Genomic DNA, 21,977 nt, shown 5'->3' on the forward strand with positions numbered 1-21,977 from the left:
GGAATGTCAGCAAACTGCCACAGTGATTTACTGCATGAAGCCTCACGCACAACCATTTGGGAACTTTCCACTGGTACAATTTTTTCATAAGAAAATATGTTAACAACGCTTCCACAGGAAATTGCATGTTTTTGCTGAAGATGGACTGATATACAGTAAGTAGAGTCACATCCCTCCTGCTGAAACAGTAGGTGATTTATAGCACTGGGGGGGGGATATGGTGTAGTCAAGGGCAAAATTCTTAAACTTTGGAAGTGGCCACGTGCATCTCTCCTGTCTCACCTCTTTGGCTCCTGGTACCAGGTTACAGGGGGAGAAATGGAAACTCTTGACAATTAGAGAATAGGAGAGCATCTTCTCCTTGTGCTGGATGTATTTAAGAACCGGGCTCACTCAAAGAGTGAAGGTCAGAGTGAAGGTCCACTGCAGAGCAGGCAGGACAAACCCCAGTGTTTTTGCACCAGTAAAGCCTCTGACAAACAAGATTTCAAATAGTTTGTGTTGTCAATCACACCTAAAATTTCCAACAGAAACCAGAGATACAGGGGTTTTTTTCTTCCTGAAAGTATTTTTGCTTTTTCATATTAAAATATTTGTTTATATTTATTGAATTACTTGTTTTTGTTTACTCAAGTCTGCTTTTGTTTCCAAGTTTTTTTAGCAGTGTCAGCTTTGTTCATAAAATTTTTTTTTTAAACAGTCAAGCTTGCCGCCGCCTTTGTGGATATATGTTGTCCTTAATCTCAAGGTTCTTCTTCAAATGTCTTGCCAAGCCAAAACTGCATTATTAGGGCCTGTGTTTTGTGGTGGAAGTTTTTCTTCTATTCCTTGCAAGTTTCATTTTTTGTGACTTAAAAGTATAGCTGTGTGTTCTTCCCAAACATACTGTGTACAACTTGTTAAATATTTCTATTGCTGTTTCATTATAGCACAGAAGAAGGAATTTAGTTGTGCTTCTGTTCAATGTTTAATGAAGTGATGGTGTAAAAGTGTAAGGAATATTTTTTGTAAGCATTCAGAGACAAGGCTATCCTCCTTATAATTTTTCCACCAATTTATATTATTCAGTAGAAAAAATCTAATCTTTTAGGGACTTAAAAAATTGCTGAGGTGGACTTCGCTTGCTTGTTTTTTGCTTCTGCCTTTTTCTATTGCACCTTGATGGCAGAGGGGAATGCCAAAGCAAGAAACAAACTGGAGTTTTTCTCCACTGCTTTCCAAAGTATGTGAAGCTGAGGAAAGTGAGGATTGTGAAACAGCACCAAGAAAAAAGTAAACAAAAATTTATTGACCATTGAATACTTTGCAGAAACCTAATCAGTCTGATAATGAGGAGGATGCAGCATGTGTGGTTTTGTTGTACAGCCCCAGTTTGTCCCTTCACAGCAACAGCAACAGCAAAGGTTGGCTTTAGTCTACACTCCATGGCAGGTTTCACATGTCAAAATGTGCTGGGGTTTGTGTTTTCAGCCCTAAACAAAAGTTTATTTCTCTTACCTCTTATGAGCTTGGAATAATTCCTCTAAGGACAGGGGCAAATGTGGTGAGTCTGCCACACATTCTGTTGCTTCCTTCTGTGAGCACTCGGTAAACACTGAGCATGTTTTACGGCAAGTGCTTATACAGTGATAGGTGCTGAAAATATTATCTAGCTGTTATTGTTTTTAAAGGTCAGGTGGGAAATAATCATAGGCAAGAAACTTCTCTGAGAAAGCATCTCAGAGAAGAAGGCAAAAAGCTGTAAAGAACAAAGTTCCTCAGACCTGGCTGTGCTGCCACCAGCCCTCATGGCTAATGGCAAGGCCAGAGCAAGGGACACAGCTGTGGGTGGTGGGGGCTCTGCTCACTGCAGCTTTAGGAATTACTCAATTCCTGAAGTCTCCCAACAGTGGAAAACAAAGAGACACTCTGAGGCACAAATGCTGTCTGTGCAGGTCATGTTCTCTGTGTGCTGGCAGCCAAAACCTGGGGAAGACCATGCTAGTTCTGCAGGACAGGTCTCCATGGGCAGACTTACTCTACTTGTGATGCAATTTAATCTCTGCAGGAAATCCAGCTCTGCTGTTGACTGTGCCTGGTGCCTGAAGGATGGGATTTGCCATCAGTATTACTATGAGCACCAGACTCCTTGGACAAGCACTGACAAATGGTGCTGCTGGTTCTGGAGGCTGTGGGGCTGATTCTGTGAATTGGCAATGGGAATTGCTTCCTGCAGAGCGGAGGGGTTTCCCAGTCAGGGGTTTAGCCCAATGAGATTTTTTTATCTGGCCAGGAACACATTGCAAGTCACAATCTTGCAAAGGAAAAAGCATCCAAAAATACTTAATATTTCTGGATGTGTCTGCATCAGTGGACAAGTGTCCCATGTCACCAACACAAACCCCTGCCCTGAACTTGCCAATGTGAGTGTTTACATTGAATTCTGATGTTAGCATTTCAGATTTGAGCATTGCCCATGAGTGAAAGCATTTACTCCTCTGTAATAAAATCCCTTTATTTCCATAAAAAATCCACCTGTAATAAAAACCATCCTTCACAAGCAAATAGTAAGAAAATAAATAAGTAGCCTCCAACTTATAATTTAAACATCATTAAACTGTGGCTACCAAGATGTCCTACCCCCTTGCACTGTACCACGTGTGCCAGGCAAGTGCCAGCAGGATGACCTTGCTGGGGAGAGTGGGGGGCTCTGGAGCCACACTGCTACCAGCCTCCCTGCACTTGTCTTCACTTGCCAGCTCAAGGGGCACCGTGCAGTCCATCAGGTCCCCTGGGTGGGGGTCATCAAGCGCCGTTGTGTTGTGAGGGCCCAGGAAGGCACAGTCCAGCCCTTCGATCACAGCCCTGCGCGTCACCATCCACTGCCAGAACCAAAACATCCTGCAGTCACAATTCCAGGGGTTGTGGGATAAAAACACATACTTCAGCTTTGTCAGTCCAGAGAACAAGCGGATGGGGAGGGAACTGAGGTTGTTTTTGCTTAGGTGAACAAAGTGCAGCTTGTGTAAGTATGAAAAAGCAGAGTCTGAGATCGAGGAGATCTGGTTGTTGTTTAAGTACAAGTTTCTCAAGTTGAGCAGATATCTGAAGGTGCAGTCCACAGCAGTGATTTTGTTGGCTTCGAGGTGCATGGTCTTGAGCTGGATCAACCCTTCAAAAAGCTGATTAGGCAAATCAGTGATGAAGTTGTGTCCTAAATTTAACATGCCCAATCTGAGGAGCTTTGTGAAAGCGCCATTTTGAATGATCCATATCCGATTCTTCCTGAGGTTCAGATTGTACAGCATTTCCAGGTCCTTCAGGGAATCTCTGCCGATGGCTTCTATGTGATTGCCCTCCAGGGACAGCCTCGTGAGGCTGGAGAGGTTGCTAAAGGCTTGTGGGACATACCGCATGTTATTGGAGGCTAAATCGAGGCTTTCCAAAGAAGGCAAGTGTGAAAATAGAAGCGGGTGGATTTCGAAGATATTGCAGTGGGACAAATCCAGGCTGATGAGGTTTAATAGTCCTCTGAAAGTGTTTGCATGCAGGTAGGTAAGGCGTGAGTTCCTGCTGAGGTGCAGCTCTCGCAGCTTGTTGAGAGCGTGGAAGGTTCCTGGGGTCAGGAAAGTTAGATTGTTCCCATCTAGCCAGAGGCTGTGAAGGAAAGTCAGGTTTCTGAAGGTGTTGGTGTTGAGAGTCCGTAAATAATTATTAGAGAGGTTTAGAGAGATGGTGGATGCTGCTATTTCTCCAGGGAGGGCTTTCAGTCCGGCTCTGTTACAGAGAACAGTGTCTTCAGTTGTACACTTGCACATGCTTGGGCATGAATCAGAGATATTCTGACTCAGACCAGCCTTTGCTGCACAGGTAAATACAAATATAACAAGAAAGGACATGACCAGCCACACATCAGCCACTGCATCTAGTACCTGATGGGATAGAAGAGAAGGAGGCAAGAAAAAGAGCATGTACCTTTTGGGCAGGTGAACCGCAGGCACTGCAGGGTCGGTTGGGCTGTGCACAGCGAAAATAAATTAGCTGGTTCTTCCTGCTGCAGACTGGGGGTGGGAAGTGTATATGTGGGGGGGCAGTGGTGGTGGTGGGGGAGTGGATTAAGTGTTTAGGCACCTAAAAGCCGATTAAGTGCCACAGTGCCACCCTGCTGTGAAGAGCATTTCTGTAGGGAGATTTTTCAGCCCAGCATTGTGCCCTGACAGTGGTTTTTCCCACCTCCTACCTGCTGCAAACAGCCGCAGGTAACAGACTTCCCTTGGGATCTGTCTGGGAGAGGCTCCTGCTCATGGGTCATCACCTTTCTCAGAGTCTGCTTGGCAGTTTGCGCAAAAAAACTCTGTTTTGGGGACAACTTTTGTACTTTTCTCCAGTTAGAGCTTCAGCAAAGGCAGCTGAGGGTGGCTCTGCCATCTGGGTGTGAGGTGAGGGCTCTCACCTAGTGTGGCTGCACACACTGGCAGATGCCTTGGGCTCAGGCCTAGGGAAGTGGAGTTGTCACTGAGCCCTGAGTACAGCCCTGGTGATGGCTATGATTCCTCTGCAGTAAAATGGGAGACTGTCAGGAGCTCTGCAAGCCTCCCTGCCAGCTGAGAATGTGCAGGGGAGTGCTGTGTCCTGGTAGAGCCTTTTCTTGAGATAAGCCCTGAGCCCTCTATGAGTGGTAAAAAATTATGCCCATGGTCAAAACACAGAGCACCCCAAGGGCACTGTGACCTTCCCAGGGCACTGCCTGTCTCCAGCAGGTCTGAAGATACCACTGAGCAGCTGGAGCTGGGCTTGGGTCCCTTAAAACCCATGTCCTTGACCCCACTGGATCAAGGATATTTTTATTGGATATTTTTTATCCAATATCCACAGGCAAAGGAAAATGCAGTCGAGGGGCTGATTGATGCACCCAGAAGCCAGGAATCAGCAATCTGCAGACTGATCATTTTGCTTACCGTGCCAAGAGGACTAGACCCAGGGCTTGCAGCTGATGTGTCAGCAGGGCAGGCAGTTGCTGCTCATGTTTTTTATCACTCTTTTAATTTTTGTTTTCCACCTCACTTCCCTCTGCTAGAGTTCTCTTGTTTTTGATATGTTTCAAGCACCTTCTGCTACCCCCTGCCTTCCAGTCCATTTCCCTCCTCCTACTTTCTTGGTCCGTCTCTTTTCTTTTTTCATGTTTTACAAATTCGGGTTTCCTTTCCCTGTCCTGCTCTGCCAGCTCTGTCCAGACAGTGGCTAGAAACCCAACTATATTGTATGCCGAACAGTAAGTGTGAACTGGACAAATTTGCAGTTCTGTTGTTTTCCCAGCAGAGGCAGATCGGGTTTCCTGTGCTAGTTAAATTACTGTGTTGGCTTCAGCTAGTTCTGTTTTCTTCTTCATTTTTTCAAGCAACAATCCCCTGAAGACCAGCTTCTCCCTGGAAAGTTGGCTAGAATGGTCATGTTGTGTAATGGAGACTCTTCCAGCTGTAAACAACATTCATTTAGTTAGACAGGCTTTGATGCAGTCTTATCAGGGGCCAAAAGCTGGTTTTCACTGAGAGCAGCAGTGATGGCACCATGCCAAGGGGTTTGTCCTGGGAGCCCCAGAGGAAGGTGGAAATGTGTACTGCTCACCCCATCCAGCTGCTCACATCTGGGGTCATGCCAAAGGTTTTGGTGGGTGAATCTTTGTTTTCTGTGTTCCTGGCTCAACTGGGACTGCTCCTTGGAGAACATCACTTTGGAGGGGTGTCCCACTGCTGGGATCTCCACGACTTCTCTTACCTCCTGCTGCAGCACAGCTGTGAATATCCATTGCTCCATGACTTTGCCAGTGAAACCCTGTGAAGGAGACACGTTTCTGCTGGTCTCTGTGCAGGACAAGTGAGCTGCTCTCTGTCTGCTAGGCTAGCTGAAGTTTGGTAGCTCAGGCTGAAGAAGATGGATCTCTTGCTCTGGTGTCCATTTTATTCTACACAGACTTTTATTTCTGGTTGTAATTCCAGCAGTGTTGCCGTGTTCTAGCCCTTTTTTTAGCCTAGAGCTCTCTCTAACTCTCCTTGATTTCATAATGGAAATTTTCAGAGACTAAAGGCATGCAGCTCTTGGAGCTCATTGTTGCCAGATGTTGCTTAACTGGACTAAAACATTGTGGTGGAACAGGACCACACAGCTCCAGAACGTTTCCTTGCTTCGGAGCCTGTAGGGCCAAGGAAGCCCGTAAGTATTACAGTGACCAGATTTTTACACCTTGTCACAGCTTTGGCACTTTCATTTGCTCCCTATAAAGATTCTACAATGCACAGGATGGTGGCAGCTCCCTTGCCAGGGTTTTTGTTGTGGCTGCCACCTGGACCACACTTACTACTGGCAGCTCTGGTTGCAGCTGCCCTTGGGGTGGAAGTCAGGCAGTGATGTGCCATTGCTCAACACTGTGGAGAGCTAAACCTTTGCTGGGGGCTGAGCTGATCTGAGATAGTGGCCACAGGAATGTCCTGTGTGTGCTGTAGTGCCCAGTGCTCTTTTGCAAGAAGCCTCAGCATTACCTGGCCAGCTGCAGCTCCTGAGCATCTCCACTGCAGTCATTACCACATTAAGGTGCTGCAGAGGTAGGGTAAGGACATGGTCCTTGAGAAGTACAAGCATGTGATTTTTTTCACTAGCTACCTTTTAACAAACACTTTCCATTATGGTCCATTCAGTTATGAGCATCCTGCTCTTGGGTTGTTTCGTCCAGGTTCAGCTCTCTGTGCTCCACGTGCAGGGATTTTGGTTGTCTCAGTCCATCTGCTTGGAGGGTTTTCTGGAGTGCATCATGTGTTTTGGCTGAGGTGGCTCATTATTCCGGCTTTAATGGAAAAGCTGAACCACTGAAGGTTTCTGTTAAAATGTATTCCACCCACTGCATGACCATGGTTGTGTTTTTGTCTTTCTTTCAGTTACTGATTTATCCGACATCTGGGATTTATAGCCCAGCACACCCACTTCAGAAATTGTTTGTAGCTGATGTCAAGAGCCCAGCCTAATACTGTAGATTTTAAGGATCTGTATTCTCCTTAGGAGACTGAGGTTTGATACAAGTGTTCCAAACATCTACTTTGGGATGGTCTTGCTGGTCTAATGAGTTAAAGGAGCAAGGTTTGCTTTTTTTAAACTTTCTGTTGGGCAAAGATTGAGTGAGCAGAATCACTTAATAGCTTTGTTGGGTAACAGATTGATTAAATAAGGTGGAATATCCAAGTGGCAGGAATATTCTGACTCTGTCAATGCTTTATCTATCTGGTGAACTCTCACATGTATCTCCACATTTTTGGAACATATGAGAAAATTCCGACAAAAACACTTAAAAAGTGGGAAAGTTGTTTGCAGTGAGTATAGTTCAAAATAGCAAAGGAAGGAAGATTTTTATTTGTAAAATGTCTCTGGAAAGAGACCCCTGAGTACTCTGTAGCTCTATAAAACTGGCCATGGAGCCTTAACTCTTCTCAAATATCACTTTGAGACACTAAAAAGAAATGTGAAGCAGGCTCCCACATCCTTTAAATGCCAGGCTGTGTACAGATATACTAATACTAATAAAGCAGAAGTCAGACAGGAGGGAGCTCTCTCCCACAAGCTGTGGGCATCAGTGTCTTGACTTCTGCTGCTCATCAGAGCAGCTGGTCTGGGAGAAGTGAGCAGGGGAAAATGACCTGTGATGAAAAATTGTTCTTTATGAAAGCTGACTGTGGGTTCCTCTTGCAACCCAGCTGAGCAGATCTCGGTTCCTGGAATGCTGTGTTAGGGACATAGCAGTATCAGTGGCATTTAGGCTCTGTGCCTGTTGTGGGCAAGTGCTGGTGTCTGGTGGTTTATCTGTGTCTGGGGCCATGACTGGGTGCTGTGCAGCACTTAGGAATGGAGTTTTGACCCAGTCCTGCTGCCTTCAGCAGATCCAGGCATGATGCAGTGCTCCCCTGAGAGTGGGCAGTGGTGCCAGGGTACGTGTGCACTCGCTGCCTTTAATAGCAACGGGTGCAGCTTGTTTTCAAAGTCACTTATGTGTTTGTTTTCTTTACTACTTTTAGTAACTTGTAAAATGCTTACAGCCAATTATTTGAATAAACAATGTCGTGGAGGGTAATCTGAGTCTTGGCAGCACTATCGACTGGACACAAACATCCCATAAAATAAATGCTTTGGAAAAGTTTTCTGCGTGCTGGAGGTAAAAAGGGTATCCCTCTTTCCTCCCAACTCCCTCTGTCACGCTATAGATGTTGAACTGCCTCAAAAACTGACCTCTTTCAGCATAGAAGGTTCATTCAATGGGACCAGAGCTCTCTGACCCCATACTCTGGTGGGTCCTGCCAGAGTGACCCTTGTCTTCACTGCTGTGCTGCTGTGAAGTGAAAAAGCAAGGCTTTCCCCAGGCCTGCTCAGTGATTCCACGTGAAATCATGGAGCTAAAATGAAACACTGACCAAGGTTTTCCCTTTGAAAATGCTAGTAGTTCTCCCTCTTGGCCAAAACACTGTGTTTGCAGACACCCACTGCCAGAACTGATTATGCTTCAGAGGTACATGAAACAGTGTTAAGACCCAGCATACCGAGGCAAGAACCACGGATGCTGGATGGGAACAGGACTCACTACTTCAGCCTTCCATCTTCAACTGGTTGCTGCTCACAACTTCTCTTTTCCCTGAGTCCCCAAAGAGGACAGGAGCTTTCTCTGCAGGAGTGCTCAGGGGCTGCAGAAGGATCAGGTAGATACTCCAATCTTATTTACAGGACTGAGCAATTAATCTCTAAGGAAACCCTTAAACAAACAAACAAATGTGGGAAGGAGGAATGCATATAAAAGTTTATGGGGTGCTGGGGAAACCCAGCTGGAATGGTTTTGGTGAGTGTGTCCAAAAGGCCTGTCATTCAGCATGATGCAAACACACCATCCAGAGAGATGGAAATCATCACTGCCCCGGCAGTGTGTGGGTGCTGGATCCCCAACTTCTGCCCTCAGCCCTGAGACCAGAGAGTCAGAACATCCTGCTGTAAATCAGCACTAAAGGGGACAGAGCCACGGTGACCTATGTTGGGTTATGCATCCTGGGTAGCAGGATGCTTTCTCCAAAAGGAAATAATCAAGCCCATGGATACAGTATGCATCTGGACACCACACTGTCTTGAGGATTTGGCAGGCTGGTGGGGTTTAACCTTAAGAGGTGGCTGTGACAGACTGCTGGCAGTGTCAGATATGCTGCCTGTTCAGAATATTCCATCCCTGACAGCAGCACTTCCCTGCAAAATCCAAGACCTAGGACTTAGAGTGCATGGATTTTATTTTTTTTTTTTTAACTTATTTGCACAGTTGATCAGAGGTTGCTTTTTGTGTGGCAGTGGCTTGTGAAGATTGTGGGTTTAGTTTGAGGTTTTTTGGTTTGGTTTGGGTTTTTTTAAACACTTCTAGTGACCTCTTTAGCTGCACAGACTTGAGGATAAAAAGACAAACTTGAGTGCTGAATGTGAACATATAGCAAATTTCTTGTTCCTCTTGAACTATGAGGGTTTTTTCTTGGTATAAAAGACAAACTTAAAATCTTTCCTCAAATCCACCCCCCAGAAAGACCCACCTTCTCCCCATTTAAACAGGCCTTGTGGTGAAAACTCCCACCTGTTGTAACTTTGCAGCCAGATGAGCAGTAAACAGGCTCTGCCCTGTGCTGAGCTGTGTCCTGGGCTCTGCTGCAGCAGCTCCATGTGCTAGATTTACCAGCCTGGCTGTGGAAACAATGCATGGACAAATATATCCCACAAACTCAGGGGGCATTAGCTCAGCTCCAGCCCTACATGACATGGGGTTGGCTTGTGCATGGACAGCTTGGGCATCCATATCAGGTGTCCCATCTGTTTCACAACCATTTGTGTTCCAGTGATGCTCAGAAAAAGTGAGAGGGAGAAAGAAATGGTGGGGAAAATAGAAAAGAGAGGGCTTTGTACATTGGTGAAATGGAGTTTTGGAGTGAGAACTTGGGATCAAATAAGGAGTCAGATGCACTGGCAAGGGGAAGAATGGGAGCAGGATTTGTCAAAGGACAGCCCGAGGTATGGCCCCCATTGCATGGGGTGCCTCAGGGCCATTTCTTGTGCACTAAAAGGAATGAACTCAACACAAAATCTCCAACAGTTTTGTAGGTAGAACAGGATAGACACAGAAAGTATCTGTGAGGATCAAAAGTGCATCTGGAAAGGAAAACTTTATATTTAAATCTAAACAGTTTGTGTTTGTTATTTTTGCAAAATAAACATTTTAGTGCATTTGACATTTTCCCCCCGCTTGCTAAGCACACTGGGTGTTCGGTGAGGGACAGAGCAAGTTGTTTGTGTGCAAAGCAGCTAACAGCAAGGATTCCTGGCGGAGGGTGTCCACTTTCTGTCTCTGTGTGTTCATATTATGGTCAGCTCTGCCAGGACTAACAGCCTGTTTCACTCTCAAACGTGTTAGCAAGTGCTGGGAGTCCATGGGCTGCATGGGAATCCCCCTGCCCTCAGAGATGCATGAATCCTTGCATGGAGGCTCCCATGTGTTGCATGTGCACGTGGAGGGCAGAAAGAGGTTGCATGTGGATGTATCCCCCTGGCCCAAGAACTGCTGTAGAAGACTGCAGGGATATTTACACAAATTTCCTTTTTTTTCTTGCTCGATTTCTTCCCTTTTCTTTTTTTTTTTTTCTGGCTGTCTTGTTCCTCTCTCCTGATTTACCGCAAGCGCTCACGTGGCCTTGGAAAGGGGGGTTCTCAAACTGCTTTGCTTCCAAAAGGAAAAGAAGCTGGCTGGCATTCATATTTCACTTCTTGAGTTATGTAGGTTAAAGTCTCCCAGTGGGAAAACAGAAGATATGAGAGAGCAGATTGCTGGTGGCGACACTCGCTGGGAGGAAAACGGAAAAAAGGAGCACAGAACTCTAGAGCTACGTCCGGACGAATGTGAGGTCTGAGAGGTATGTGTTCTGTCTGCTGTTAGAACATAATTTCTACTGACTTGATTCAGTTTGTGATAGAATGTCTCATTGTGTGTGAAGTAATAGTAGGAAGGTGCAGCTCAGAGGAGCTGGTTCTAAGGCACCAGTTGTTCATGTGCAGAGGGGGGAGCGTGTTTGTCAATGAAACCTTGTTCTCAGTAGTGTAGCTACAACTGACTATGGTGTGATCCCTCTGCTAGGAGTAAGTGAGATATGTGTGCTCTGTGACAAATACTGAGATTTCAGCTTCTGTAGGTTAAAGTGAGGGGTTCAGGACAAAAGGGTGAAATGGGACTCCAGACCCTCTCCTGAATATTTGTGTTCCCAAATGAAAAGCTTTCATTGGGTTTAAGATCTGTTGATTACAGAACATGGGCTTGTGAATCACTATTTGTGATTTTAAATACTGGCACTGTGCAGAAATTCCCCTACTGAATTTTCACTGTTGAGACAACATATTTACAATTAAATTTTTGTCAGTATATCCAAAGTAGCATATTTCATATTTTGCATTGTGCAAATGATAAGCTACTGTACACTAAATTGTTAATACAGAAAAATATGTTTCAACTGATCTGTTGCCTTCTGTTAAATGAGAGATCATTACCCAATTCTGCTGCCTTGGTCAAAATTTCTGTTGTTTTTAGGGCTCCTTGCAAATTCTTTAACACTTGACTGATTCCACAAGGACTTAATTAAAAATTAATTGTCCCTGTTATGCAAAATAAAATATTTGGGTATGATATCTTCTTTATTTGCATATAAAGTTATTTGCTTATGAAGTCTTGAACTTTGAAAAGTGCTCTGCTCAGAGTACAGACACAAGCTGTTGAACTGGAACAAAGGCAGACCTGTCAATCAACTCTCCTATTTTAGCTGGTTTGTAGTTATATTTTTCCCTTCTGAAACCCAGTCCTCATCTTTCTAAATGGATGGCACATACTACTGTTAAATCTGATGCCTGCAAGAACTGAGTTTATTGCTTGTGTCTATACTTCTTTTACTGTTCTGATTAAAGCTGTCATGAGGGCAGGAGATACAGATTTGCTTTGAGAAGATTTTGACAAATGATATTTTGCAAAGACTTTTCAGTGTTTTTGTATCCAGCCCTGTGAACTAAAAAAAGAAAAAAAGTCATAGCTTGCTTTCCTAATGGCCTTGTTAAAAGGCTGCTTTCATGCCTGTGAAGTCCCAGGAGACCCTCAGGTGTGAAGTGCCTCTGGTGACTGCTGCCTTTTAACATTATTTTAACTCCTCAAGAGTGCTGGAAATAGCATGAGAAAGCTGAGAAAAGGATCACGAGGAGCTTCAGTGCGCCCTTTGGTTTACAGAAGTTCCCTAAGTGTCTCCAGCTCCTGAGTCCATAATCTTTCTGCTCTGCTGGCCCCAGAAAGCACCATCTGTAATCACAGATAAAACCCAGCTGCTTGCTTCTCTGCCAGGCTAATTAAGAAGTGCTGTGACCTCCCTAGGGCTAATTGTGTCCTGTCACTGGGATGAAGGTAAGGAGTTCAGCAGGGTTGCCTGCTATTTCAGCACACAGCTTCCTGACATAACTTCAAATGGTTTTTATTTTATTGTGACTGTGTGATTTCAGAGCTAAGACAGCTGCAGAGTGCGTGTCTAACACACGGTTTCTGATCCGCAGGTGAGAGATGTGATAGAAAATTGCTGCTAGCACATGAATTTCCTGCAGAACGTCCCTTTCCACCAGCACCAGCATGCAGAACAACTACTCCCTGGCCGTCACCACCAGAGAAGCTCTTCAAGCTCTCTCTACAGCACTGACAAACTCATCAGCTGTGTTACTCTCACCCCCTCCCTGCCCTCTTACCTCTTCAGATTATCAGTTTTCACTGATTCCAGCACTCTTCTCTGTGGTTTTTGTTCTGGGATTGATTGGCAACAGTGTGGTGGTTGGGGTGCTTTGTCGTCACACTAGTCCCAAAACAGTTGCTAATATTTACATTTTCAACCTGGCCATGGCAGATCTGCTGTGCCTTGCCACTCTTCCCTTCTGGGCCACCTACTATGCCCAGGGATACAACTGGCTCTTTGGGTCTCTCATGTGCAAGATCTCCAGTTCTGTCCTGTGCTTGAACATGTTTGCAAGTATTTTTTTCATTACATGCATGAGTGTGGACCGGTACCACGCCATTGTCCATCCTATTCACTCCCAAAGAAGGACTCTACAACAAGCTTATTTTGTAGCATCGGTTGTGTGGGGCCTTGCCTGTTTGTCCTCCCTCCCAACTTTTTATTTCCGAGACACTTACTACATCGAAAGCTTGGGGGTCAAGGCTTGCATTATGGCCTTTCCTTATGAGAATTATGCAAAATGGTCCGTGGCAACAGCCTTCCTGAAAAATGCCCTCGGCTTCTTCATCCCCTTGACAGTGATCACCACCTGCTACATCTGGATCAGGAGGCACTTGCTTAAAGCACGTGAGTTTCGGAAAAGAAAGCAGAAGAGGGACAAAGTGCTAAAGCTGGTTGCTGCTGTTGTTGTGGCCTTCTTAATTTCCTGGCTTCCATTCCACATTTTAACCTTTTTGAATGCCTTGGCTCATATGAACATCATTAACAGCTGTGACGTGATAGGGATCATTGACACGGCACTGCCCTTTGGCATCTGCATGGCATTTGCCAACAGCTGCATCAACCCTTTGCTGTACTGCTTCATTGGGAACCAGTTCCAGCAGAAGCTCCATCGCTTGTTTAAGAGACGAGTTTATCAGTTCAACAGCCATCGAGAAAGCTCCTCTTCGAGGAAGGGCAGCTACTTCAGAGAAACTGAGACTGCCATGGGCAGGGAAAGGGAACCTGAGTCTTTCCTGTAGGCTCTGGGGCATGATGTGGGACAATGTCAGTGCAGCTGGCTACCCCTGCAGTGATGACGTTCCTCTCTCCTCTTCCCTTTGTTTTGGGCCCATTCATTTACCAGCTGCTTGAAGGAGAATCTGTTTTTATCATACATGAGGATTTATTCCTCCTTTCTGCAATGAGCGCTCAACTTTTACATAGAAGGAAAGTTCAGACAAATAAATATATTGATGGCATTTTAAATATCATCTTTTTGTGTGGCTGGGAACAGGCAAGTGTTAAGTGACACTAAAAGACTAAATATACCAAAGGACTCTTGCATGACAGCTACAACTGCGTAGGTGCTGAGTATTATACCCTAAGCTGATTTTCTAAAAGAGATTCTCACTAGAGAATGCGTAAATAAAGAAGTTCAGATATTTCTGTATCAATCAGTAAGAAAATATTTTGACATATTTTGTACATTTTAATTTTTTTTAAATATATGGCTACAGATGTCATATGTAAAATGCATCAAATACGCCTCCTGTTTGCTTCGGCCTGGGATCCTGAGAACATGTGGAGACATGGCTCTGCCAACTTCTGGAGGCGGGAGAGTATTCCTGAGGGAAAATAAAACCACATGCACGTTTTTATATCTTTCTCATAGCAGGTAATATGTCTGTAGCCCAGATGGTCTTTTGCTTTGGTCCAGTGTGGTCACTTTGACAGTAAAGCTGCAGGAACCGAACATGCAATGTCCCACTGTTAAGTGGGAATGCCAAGCTGCAGGCACTTCCCAGTAGCCTTTAGGGAAAGGACTTGCTGATTGTCTGGACATTTTGCATTTAAAATGTCAATTATTACTGTAATTTTGGGGTACTGTGTGACTCTGGCTAAGTGACTCTGCCTTGACACCCAGAAGTAAAACCCTGGTGTGACTCCTAAGCCACGTGTCAGTATGGGGTTTGTGTGTTTCTAACTAAAACAAAGAGTGGGAGGCAAAAAAAAGGTATTTGGCAAACATTGATTCTATCTTGAGGTTGCTTTTGATGTTTCTTTGACATTTTCTTTTGCTGGAGAGATACTGATCCTCTTGGACCCTTCAGAAAGGATCAACTTTTATGGGCTCAATCTAAAAGAGGGATCTGTTAGCACATTGCTCTGTTGCCTGAAGGTTGTTCCCAGGCTGAGTGACCAAAAGATTGCTATCTTCAGGGAATTGTTTTTGAGAGTAACTCTTGAGGCTTCCATTAGCACTTTGGGGTCAGAAATTATGCCTGGTGCTTGGGGTAACCAGGAGTCTGGCCTCCCTGGAAGTCCCAGCACCGGCTGCTGCCTGGAAGCCATGGGAACCTGGTGCAGGAGCTGTATAGGGGTAAGTCTCTTCACTAGATTATACAAGAAATGTACCAGTCTCAGAGTGATGTGAGATGAAAATTTTATGCAGAATTTGGCAAAACGGGGCCTGAACACAAATAAGCCCTTCTCCCTGTCCTGGTCTGGTGTTCTGGAACGGGATATGTGGTTGGAGAGATGCTTGTCCCTGAAAGTGAAAGAGCTACAATACAGCTCCCCTGGAATGTTTTTGTTGAAAATGTTCCGAGGAGCTAATAGTGTCTGGGGTGTTGGATATTTCTGGAAGGACAATCTGTTAATTGCTTAGCAATAAGGACAGCAATGCAGTGGTGCCACAGCAAAACAAACCAGCACACTAAGAAAATTACCAGGTGTTCAAAGTGCAGGCTCAGAGGGGTAATAAGAGGTTGGGGAGACTTTTTCCTTTGCTGCAATACAGGTCAGCAATGAACAAAAGAGGGACATTAATTGACATCTCTGGGTCTCAAAACAAAAGCTAGTCTGCACCGCCTGAGGCCAGTGGTACCTGTGCTTCAGCTGTACCTGTCCCGGGAGTAGGCACAGACTGCATGTTCTCTATATGTCAGGTTGGATCTGCTAAAAAAGAACAGTGTTTAACAAGGATTGTGCCTTTTGCCTGGTGTGCAGACTTATGCTGATAGGGAAATACTATGGTGATCTGAAATCCAGTTGCATTTACACCTGTGAGAGGCTAGAGAAAACAAGGACAAAACTTTCCAAAGGAGAGAGCAGCGATGCAGCATCTCCCTCTGTTGTGGGACAAACTCCTGTTTGTCTGCTGGAGGGCAGGGATTGATAACCACTGGCAGGGGCTGAGGCAGCTGCACACAATGTTACTTTCCGAGAAACAGGGAAACAAAAAAAGAGTATTGAGTGTGTGGCAAAACTGAGAGGGGAGGAAAATTCCTTCTTTCAAAATGCAGTTTCAAAAGAAGTCTACCCTGAAGGTCGTATTCTGCAAGAGTGACAAACCGAGTGACCCCAGTGTGACGTTTTTGTTTACCAGATCTGCCTTGTACCTCTAATAGGTCATGAATTTGAGTAGTGTGGTTAAACAAACATCCAAAAAACTCTGTCTCATATGGAACCTCATATGGAAGCAGAGGAAGTGCTGTATCAAGGGTTTTGTTTTATTTTTAGAGCAAACTGATTAATGCTGAGCTCTAAGAATTTCTTCTGTCATATTCAAGTTTCTCATGAGATTTTTGAGGACTTTTAACAAAAAATGTATGTGTGGGAGGGGCTTCACAGTTTCCACATGTTGTGTTTATTTTTTCAAGATTTTCAGCAAAAGAATGTGAACAAAAATTTAAGTAGATTTCTTTTCCTTGCAAATTTGAAACTACTTTTTTTTCCTTTCAGGAGAATATTTTGCTGGTATTTGCAAATGATTTTAGTTGTTGTGCAGTGCTACAGCCTCTCTCTGTCAGACCCCAATTCCACCTCCCACTCTGGTCCTTTGCAAGCCTTGTATGCCCTGAGGCACCTCTATAAAATGCAGATCCCTGTCCAATGCAGGAGCCCTGCAGCCCTTTTGTGAAGTAAGCAAGCCTGGGAGTCCTGCTCGGGCCAGCCTGGCCATTCCCCAGCACCCACCCTGACTTTGGGACACTAGAGCAATTCACACAGTTTTGGCAGGGATTTTGCAAGTATGTGTGGTTGCTTAGTGTTGCTCACTCTGCAAGTACAGAGACATGAATTTATGAGCAACAACTGGGTTTTGGCTCTGTTCTGCCATGGTGCAGCAGAGTGGAAATCCCCCAGTGCAAAGTGTGTGTTGTGATCTGCCACGAGGAAACGCTGATGGGTTTGGAGTTAAAGCTGACAGTGGTAGCAGGGGAATTCCCCTTTGGAGAAGAGAATGTCCTGGAGCACTTCTGGGCCTATCCCCCTGAAGAAGGATGGAAGAGATGATTTCCTACAGGGGTCACTCCGTGTCTGATGTATTTGCACAGCAAAACCTGTTTGTGCCTTCCTTTTTTAGCTCTAGCTGATTACTCTCAGCTTAAATGATTGCAGAAAGCATCTCAGTACAAACTGAGCATCCTGTGTGTGTCCCTGAGCCGGCTTGACTACACAACTTCAATATATGCAGTAGAGAAAGGCATTTATTATCATGAGCTAGTGCTGGGTGGTGAGCTAAATGCTTTGTTTATGTAAGATATACAATAAGAAATGTTTGGTACAGCATGTTCTCCTTTAGAATTCAACACCGCCTGAAGCTCATGTTGGCATCCACCCAGCACGCTTGTCCCTGCTCCTGCCAGATTCAGAGCAGGAATATCATCTTGCCACTCTGCAGATGACTGCCACAACTTGGCTTCCCTTCACAACACGCCCCCTTGTCCTGGCTAAAGGGCAAGAAGGTGCCATGGAGCAACTGAACTGCTCATGTTTCCCTATGAAAACGAAGCCTTTTGGATACACTGAGCAGTCCTGGCAGGAATGCAGGAAACCTGAAGTGTGGGGGTTGAGGTGGTCTGGCAGCCTTTCTTCCACGCTGGCAGACTTGTTGCTCTCGTCTCAAATCTGCTTCCCATGGAGGAAAATGACCGGTGTTGTTGGGAAGGGCTGCTCTGTTCAGCAAGGTCCTGGGATGTGCCTTCTTCATGCCTGCCTGCTGTGGGATCCAACTGTGTCCAACAGAGGGTGGCTTGTTCCTCTGGCCCATGGGCTCTGCCAGGAAGGGTCTGTGAGTGTCCTATGGCTTGGTCTTACCAGATACCTGTCTACAGAAGGAGCCCAGGACTGCTGTCTTCAACATCACATATCCTCTGGTTTTGGTATAGTGGTCAGCCCGTCACCATGACAGTGGCAGAGCATCCAGGGAGGTACCTGGCTGAGAGGCAATGCTCTATCATGTTTGCCAGGTTTCATTGGATTCAAAATGGGAAAGAAAAAAGAAAAAACCAAATCAGCAAAATTTGAAATTTGTTTGTTAAAAACAGTGGGAGTCTGTCTTTAAAGGGAAGTAATGTTTAACCGTATGAGACACCCAGCTGCTTTGCACAGGCCTGGCTAAAACGTGTCTGGACCTTGGTCCTGGAATTGAAGAGTCTAGGGACAGGGAGCAAGCCAGCCTCTTTCATTACCTCTTTCAAATGTTTACTTTCCACTTCCTCTTCAGCTGAGACAGAGCCTGGATTTGACACTGTAAGCTCCGGATAGAACTCTGTTAATCCCCGAAGCACTTCACAGGGACAGAGCAGAGAAGTGGATGAGGGTCATGACATTAATATCCCTGCCATGAGGTACATCTGAACTTACCTCCCTCCCCTGCTGACACCCAGTAGCTCTTCAGTGTTAACAAATACCAAATTACAAAGCTCCATTCCATTCCTGTAAAACAAGCAGTTATGGGAAGCCAGGATCCAGTGTGATTTTTGGCTTTTAGAACTGTAAATTTAAACACTTTATTGTTTTTACAGCAAATAAGAAAATCAACAACAGTGCGAATGTGACTTATCCAACACAACAGACAGCTGAAATGAAACACAGAATGAGGCTGTCTCTAGAAATCACACTCACTTTGTAACAAATGTAAGAAGCATTTCTAGCAAGAAGAGAAATGGTATAATCATTAAATGCATTTAGACAGAGATGTATTGGATACATGAGATATAGTTACTCTTGAACAATGTGTGGGAGAGCTTAATGCAATGAAATGGAAAGATGTCACACTCATATAATATATCCACAAGGAAGCAGAAGAAGCATATTATTATTACTGTTTAAACTTGAGGTTAACTGTGTTTTCTGCTTTCCCTAGGGATGCCTCAGAGGTTGTTCTCTGAAGTTACCTGCCCACACATATTGCAGTTCATTCATTGTGGAGGAAGCACATGCACGTAGAGGTGTTGGCTGTGCTGGAAGCGTGGGGCTGAACTCTGAAATAACTTGTCTGTGCCCTAAACGTGCCCCTTTGTGCTTTGCTGCCAGCTGGCACCATGGGCAGCTGGTGTGTGAGCCCTGAGGCTGGGCAGTGGGGAGGTGTCAGCCACAACCATCCCAGCCCCAGGCACCCTGAAATGCCCTGCCAGCCAGGGTGCAGTGCCATACAGCACACAGCCTCCTTCAAAAGCACAGCAGAACATCTGCACTGACAGTTAGGACAGCATCCAAACATGAGCTCTTTCGCAATGACAGGAAAGTGAAAATTATGAATACAGTGTGTACTAGGCATGCAGCTGTGTCATGACAGGGTAGAAAATATATAGCAACTACCCCTGTCTCTAGAGAAAATGAAGCACTCCAAGAGGTGATGTTTATGTGACATACAGCTGTTTAGGCCTCCCCTTGCAGGGGAGCATGGTAAGTTTTCTCAATAGATGCTGAGTGGCATTACTTTGTGTTTTTTGGCTTGCTCTGGTGAGTCCTTTAAGGAGTTTTACAAGTAATGAAATAGATCTCATGACACTCAAGTGCTACCATTTTACGCTGCCAACACCTTCACTGATTGCAGTGAGGTTTATTCCAAGGGAAGGACAGTGCAATCTCTCTATACAAATCTCTACTGTTGTGAACTCCAGGGTTATAGAGCATTATGAATCCCTTTTTATCATGAAGTGTTGAATGTGCTTGTTTTTCTGTATTAACTGTCTCCTTTCAGGTAAGTATAGCATGCAGAATTTGTTCTTCAAAGTGGTTGTGCTTCTTTGCAAGAAGATTGTTCCATGTGCAATTCAATAAGCAGAAAAAATGTTTGACAAAGGTCCACCTCAGAATGTGCTTTTATAACCAGATAGATTTTGTGGTGTAATGAACACGTTTAATAGTGAATTTTATTTTATTTTTTCTAATCTGTCCTAATAGACTGCTGTAGTTCAGTATATTTGGGCTTTTATTAGGGAAATAACACAACCTAAGGGAGTTGTTTTTAAGGACAAGTCTAAGAAAAAAAGGCTTCATGTTATGACACAATATGTACTGTATTAACTGGGGAGAGCCCTGTGGACATCACTGGCTCTCAGCCTGGGATCTGGCAGTCTTTCATCTGATTTAATTTTGACCTTCATTTCCTGTAGGAATGCAAAGGGATTTTTCTTTCATCCACTGGAACACCCGGAAAAGAAATTACCCATCATTCAGGAATGTTTATTCCTTCAGCTCTGAGTCCAACATGAATCAAACTATGACACAACTGGCTGCTTTTCTAGCTACTTTTATGATGAGATTTGATACTTTGCAGGTAACTCACCCTGGGATTAAGGGAAACACAAGCAGGTAATAAAAACAGAAAGTTGTTAATGTTGGGCTATCCTGTAGCTAATTGAGCTGCAGAAGTACCCAAAGAGTCTTCATGCTGAAGGCAGGAGCAGATTTTATCCATACCATACACAAGCTGGGTGGGAAGTTATGTACTTGCTGCCTGCAAAGACAGCATTTGAGTTAAGCAAGACATACCGTCAAAAAAAATCCACCATTTAAAAAATGTTGGAGGTTCATGTGGGACAAACAGGATGGATTCAGTACAAGGGTCTGTTGAAAGCCTCTGAATAATTACTGAGGAATGTTCACAGGTTTTCCACGGGCAGGTGACAGTGCTGAGGACTCGTTCTGCTGTGTTTCGACACCGGCAACATGAGGCCCAGTGACCTGAGCTGGATGGGGTTGGAGACACAGGAAGAATTGAGAGGCTGATCCCAGAGCTCTCTCCTGCTGTGGATCCTGTCATAAATCTTTGTTGTGTTCGTGATGCCACCTGTGCCTGTCCCATAATCTTTGTCATACCATTACCACAGGTAGGCAGTGATGTTCAGACCAGCTGAACTCAGAGCAATGCTGGCAGTTGACACCTACAGCTGTTGTACAGAGCATTTCCTTAGCTCCATTGGAGGTAACTCAGAGCTACAGCAACACAACAGGGCTAAGGGACAGACGGTCACGTGTTCTCCTTCATAAGGTGACCAAAAGAAGTCACTAACAACTTTGCTTTTCCACAGAACTTGACAAAGGAGTAGCCTTTTGTAGATCTTCCTTGTGCTATTTCTAATTTACTGGCTCTACAGGCTCCGTCATTCTCTGCCTGGCATGAAGTATTTACCTGCTCTGTAAACAAATTCATCCCATTTCTACTGATGGAGGAAGTTGCTGTTCAGCCACACCGTGGCAAAACATGGTTTATTTCCTCATATGATCCCACCTAATCTCACATACTGCTCTAAAGGTTGAATGTGCTCTCAGGCATTTGTTTAGCACAAAGCTTATCCTGCAGAAGTCCAGTGATTTTGCAATAAAGTGATTGTGCTTTTGGTTGTTGGGAAATTCTGAAAGGCAAATTAAGAACTCCTTTCCTGAGGCCATTTTGCCAGAGTGCTGTCTTGCTGAAGGCAATGCTCACTTCCTGGTTAGCCTCTTCAAGAAATCTAAATGTTCCAATTAAACTATTATGTGCTGGTCTCTGCATTAGAAAACCTCAATCCCATTAGATTTTTTACCATCCTTGAAAGCCTCTCAAATGCTCCGTGATTCATCACAGTTTTCTGCTTTTGCAGGCCACTTGGCAGAAAGAGGACACACTATTAGAGTGCATGAACTTAATTCAAGTGGGGGAGGCGAAGCTCTGATTGCTATTTTGGATTTCACCTGGGAAAACCTAAGCCAAGTTGAGAAGAGTATCTATTTTATCTTCAGATCCTCTTCTCTTCTGTATGCTTTTGCATTTGTGAGTTAGATAAAGGGACATTGTGGTTTTGGGTTTTTTTTTCAGGAATAAAATACTATGGATACCTCCTTGGAGGTTGTTATGTGGACAAAACATTCTCAAGACTCAGGCTGCAAACCAAGTTACAGATACTGAGTTCTGTTTTCTGAGCTACAGTGAATGCATTC

The 21,977-nt window shown here is 44.6% G+C and overlaps 2 protein-coding genes and 1 long non-coding RNA gene across 6 annotated transcripts; 2 read left to right on the forward strand and 1 right to left on the reverse strand.

Annotated features, from left to right (window-relative positions):
• The first annotated feature begins 1,256 nt into the window (after positions 1-1,256).
• Positions 1,257-14,214, forward strand: AGTR2 (angiotensin II receptor type 2). Of its 4 annotated transcripts, none has more exons than XM_027645302.1 (3): positions 1,257-1,272; positions 10,811-10,943; positions 12,613-14,214. In XM_027645302.1, the coding sequence occupies exon 3, from the start codon at positions 12,686-12,688 to the stop codon at positions 13,802-13,804; it is 1,119 nt and encodes a 372-aa protein (XP_027501103.1). In that variant the 5' UTR covers positions 1,257-1,272; positions 10,811-10,943; positions 12,613-12,685; the 3' UTR covers positions 13,805-14,214. The 4 variants fall into 4 exon arrangements, with proteins under 4 accessions (XP_027501103.1, XP_027501102.1, XP_027501105.1 ...); XM_027645301.1 differs by lacking the exon at positions 1,257-1,272 and adding an exon at positions 10,367-10,383; XM_027645304.1 differs by lacking the exons at positions 1,257-1,272; positions 10,811-10,943 and adding an exon at positions 11,022-11,166.
• Positions 2,616-3,878, reverse strand: LOC113947969 (nyctalopin-like). The gene has a single exon (XM_027645144.1). The coding sequence runs from the start codon at positions 3,876-3,878 to the stop codon at positions 2,616-2,618; it is 1,263 nt and encodes a 420-aa protein (XP_027500945.1).
• Positions 14,215-19,973: 5,759 nt separating the features above from the next.
• Positions 19,974-21,268, forward strand: LOC113948040. Its single transcript, XR_003527963.1, has 3 exons — positions 19,974-20,369; positions 20,666-20,887; positions 21,089-21,268. It is a non-coding gene; the product is annotated as an uncharacterized LOC113948040 (long non-coding RNA).
• The last annotated feature ends 709 nt before the right edge of the window (positions 21,269-21,977 follow it).

Source organism: Corapipo altera, unplaced genomic scaffold (assembly GCF_003945725.1).
Source record: "Corapipo altera isolate COAL_440 unplaced genomic scaffold, ASM394572v1 65, whole genome shotgun sequence".
NCBI lineage: Eukaryota > Metazoa > Chordata > Aves > Passeriformes > Pipridae > Corapipo > Corapipo altera.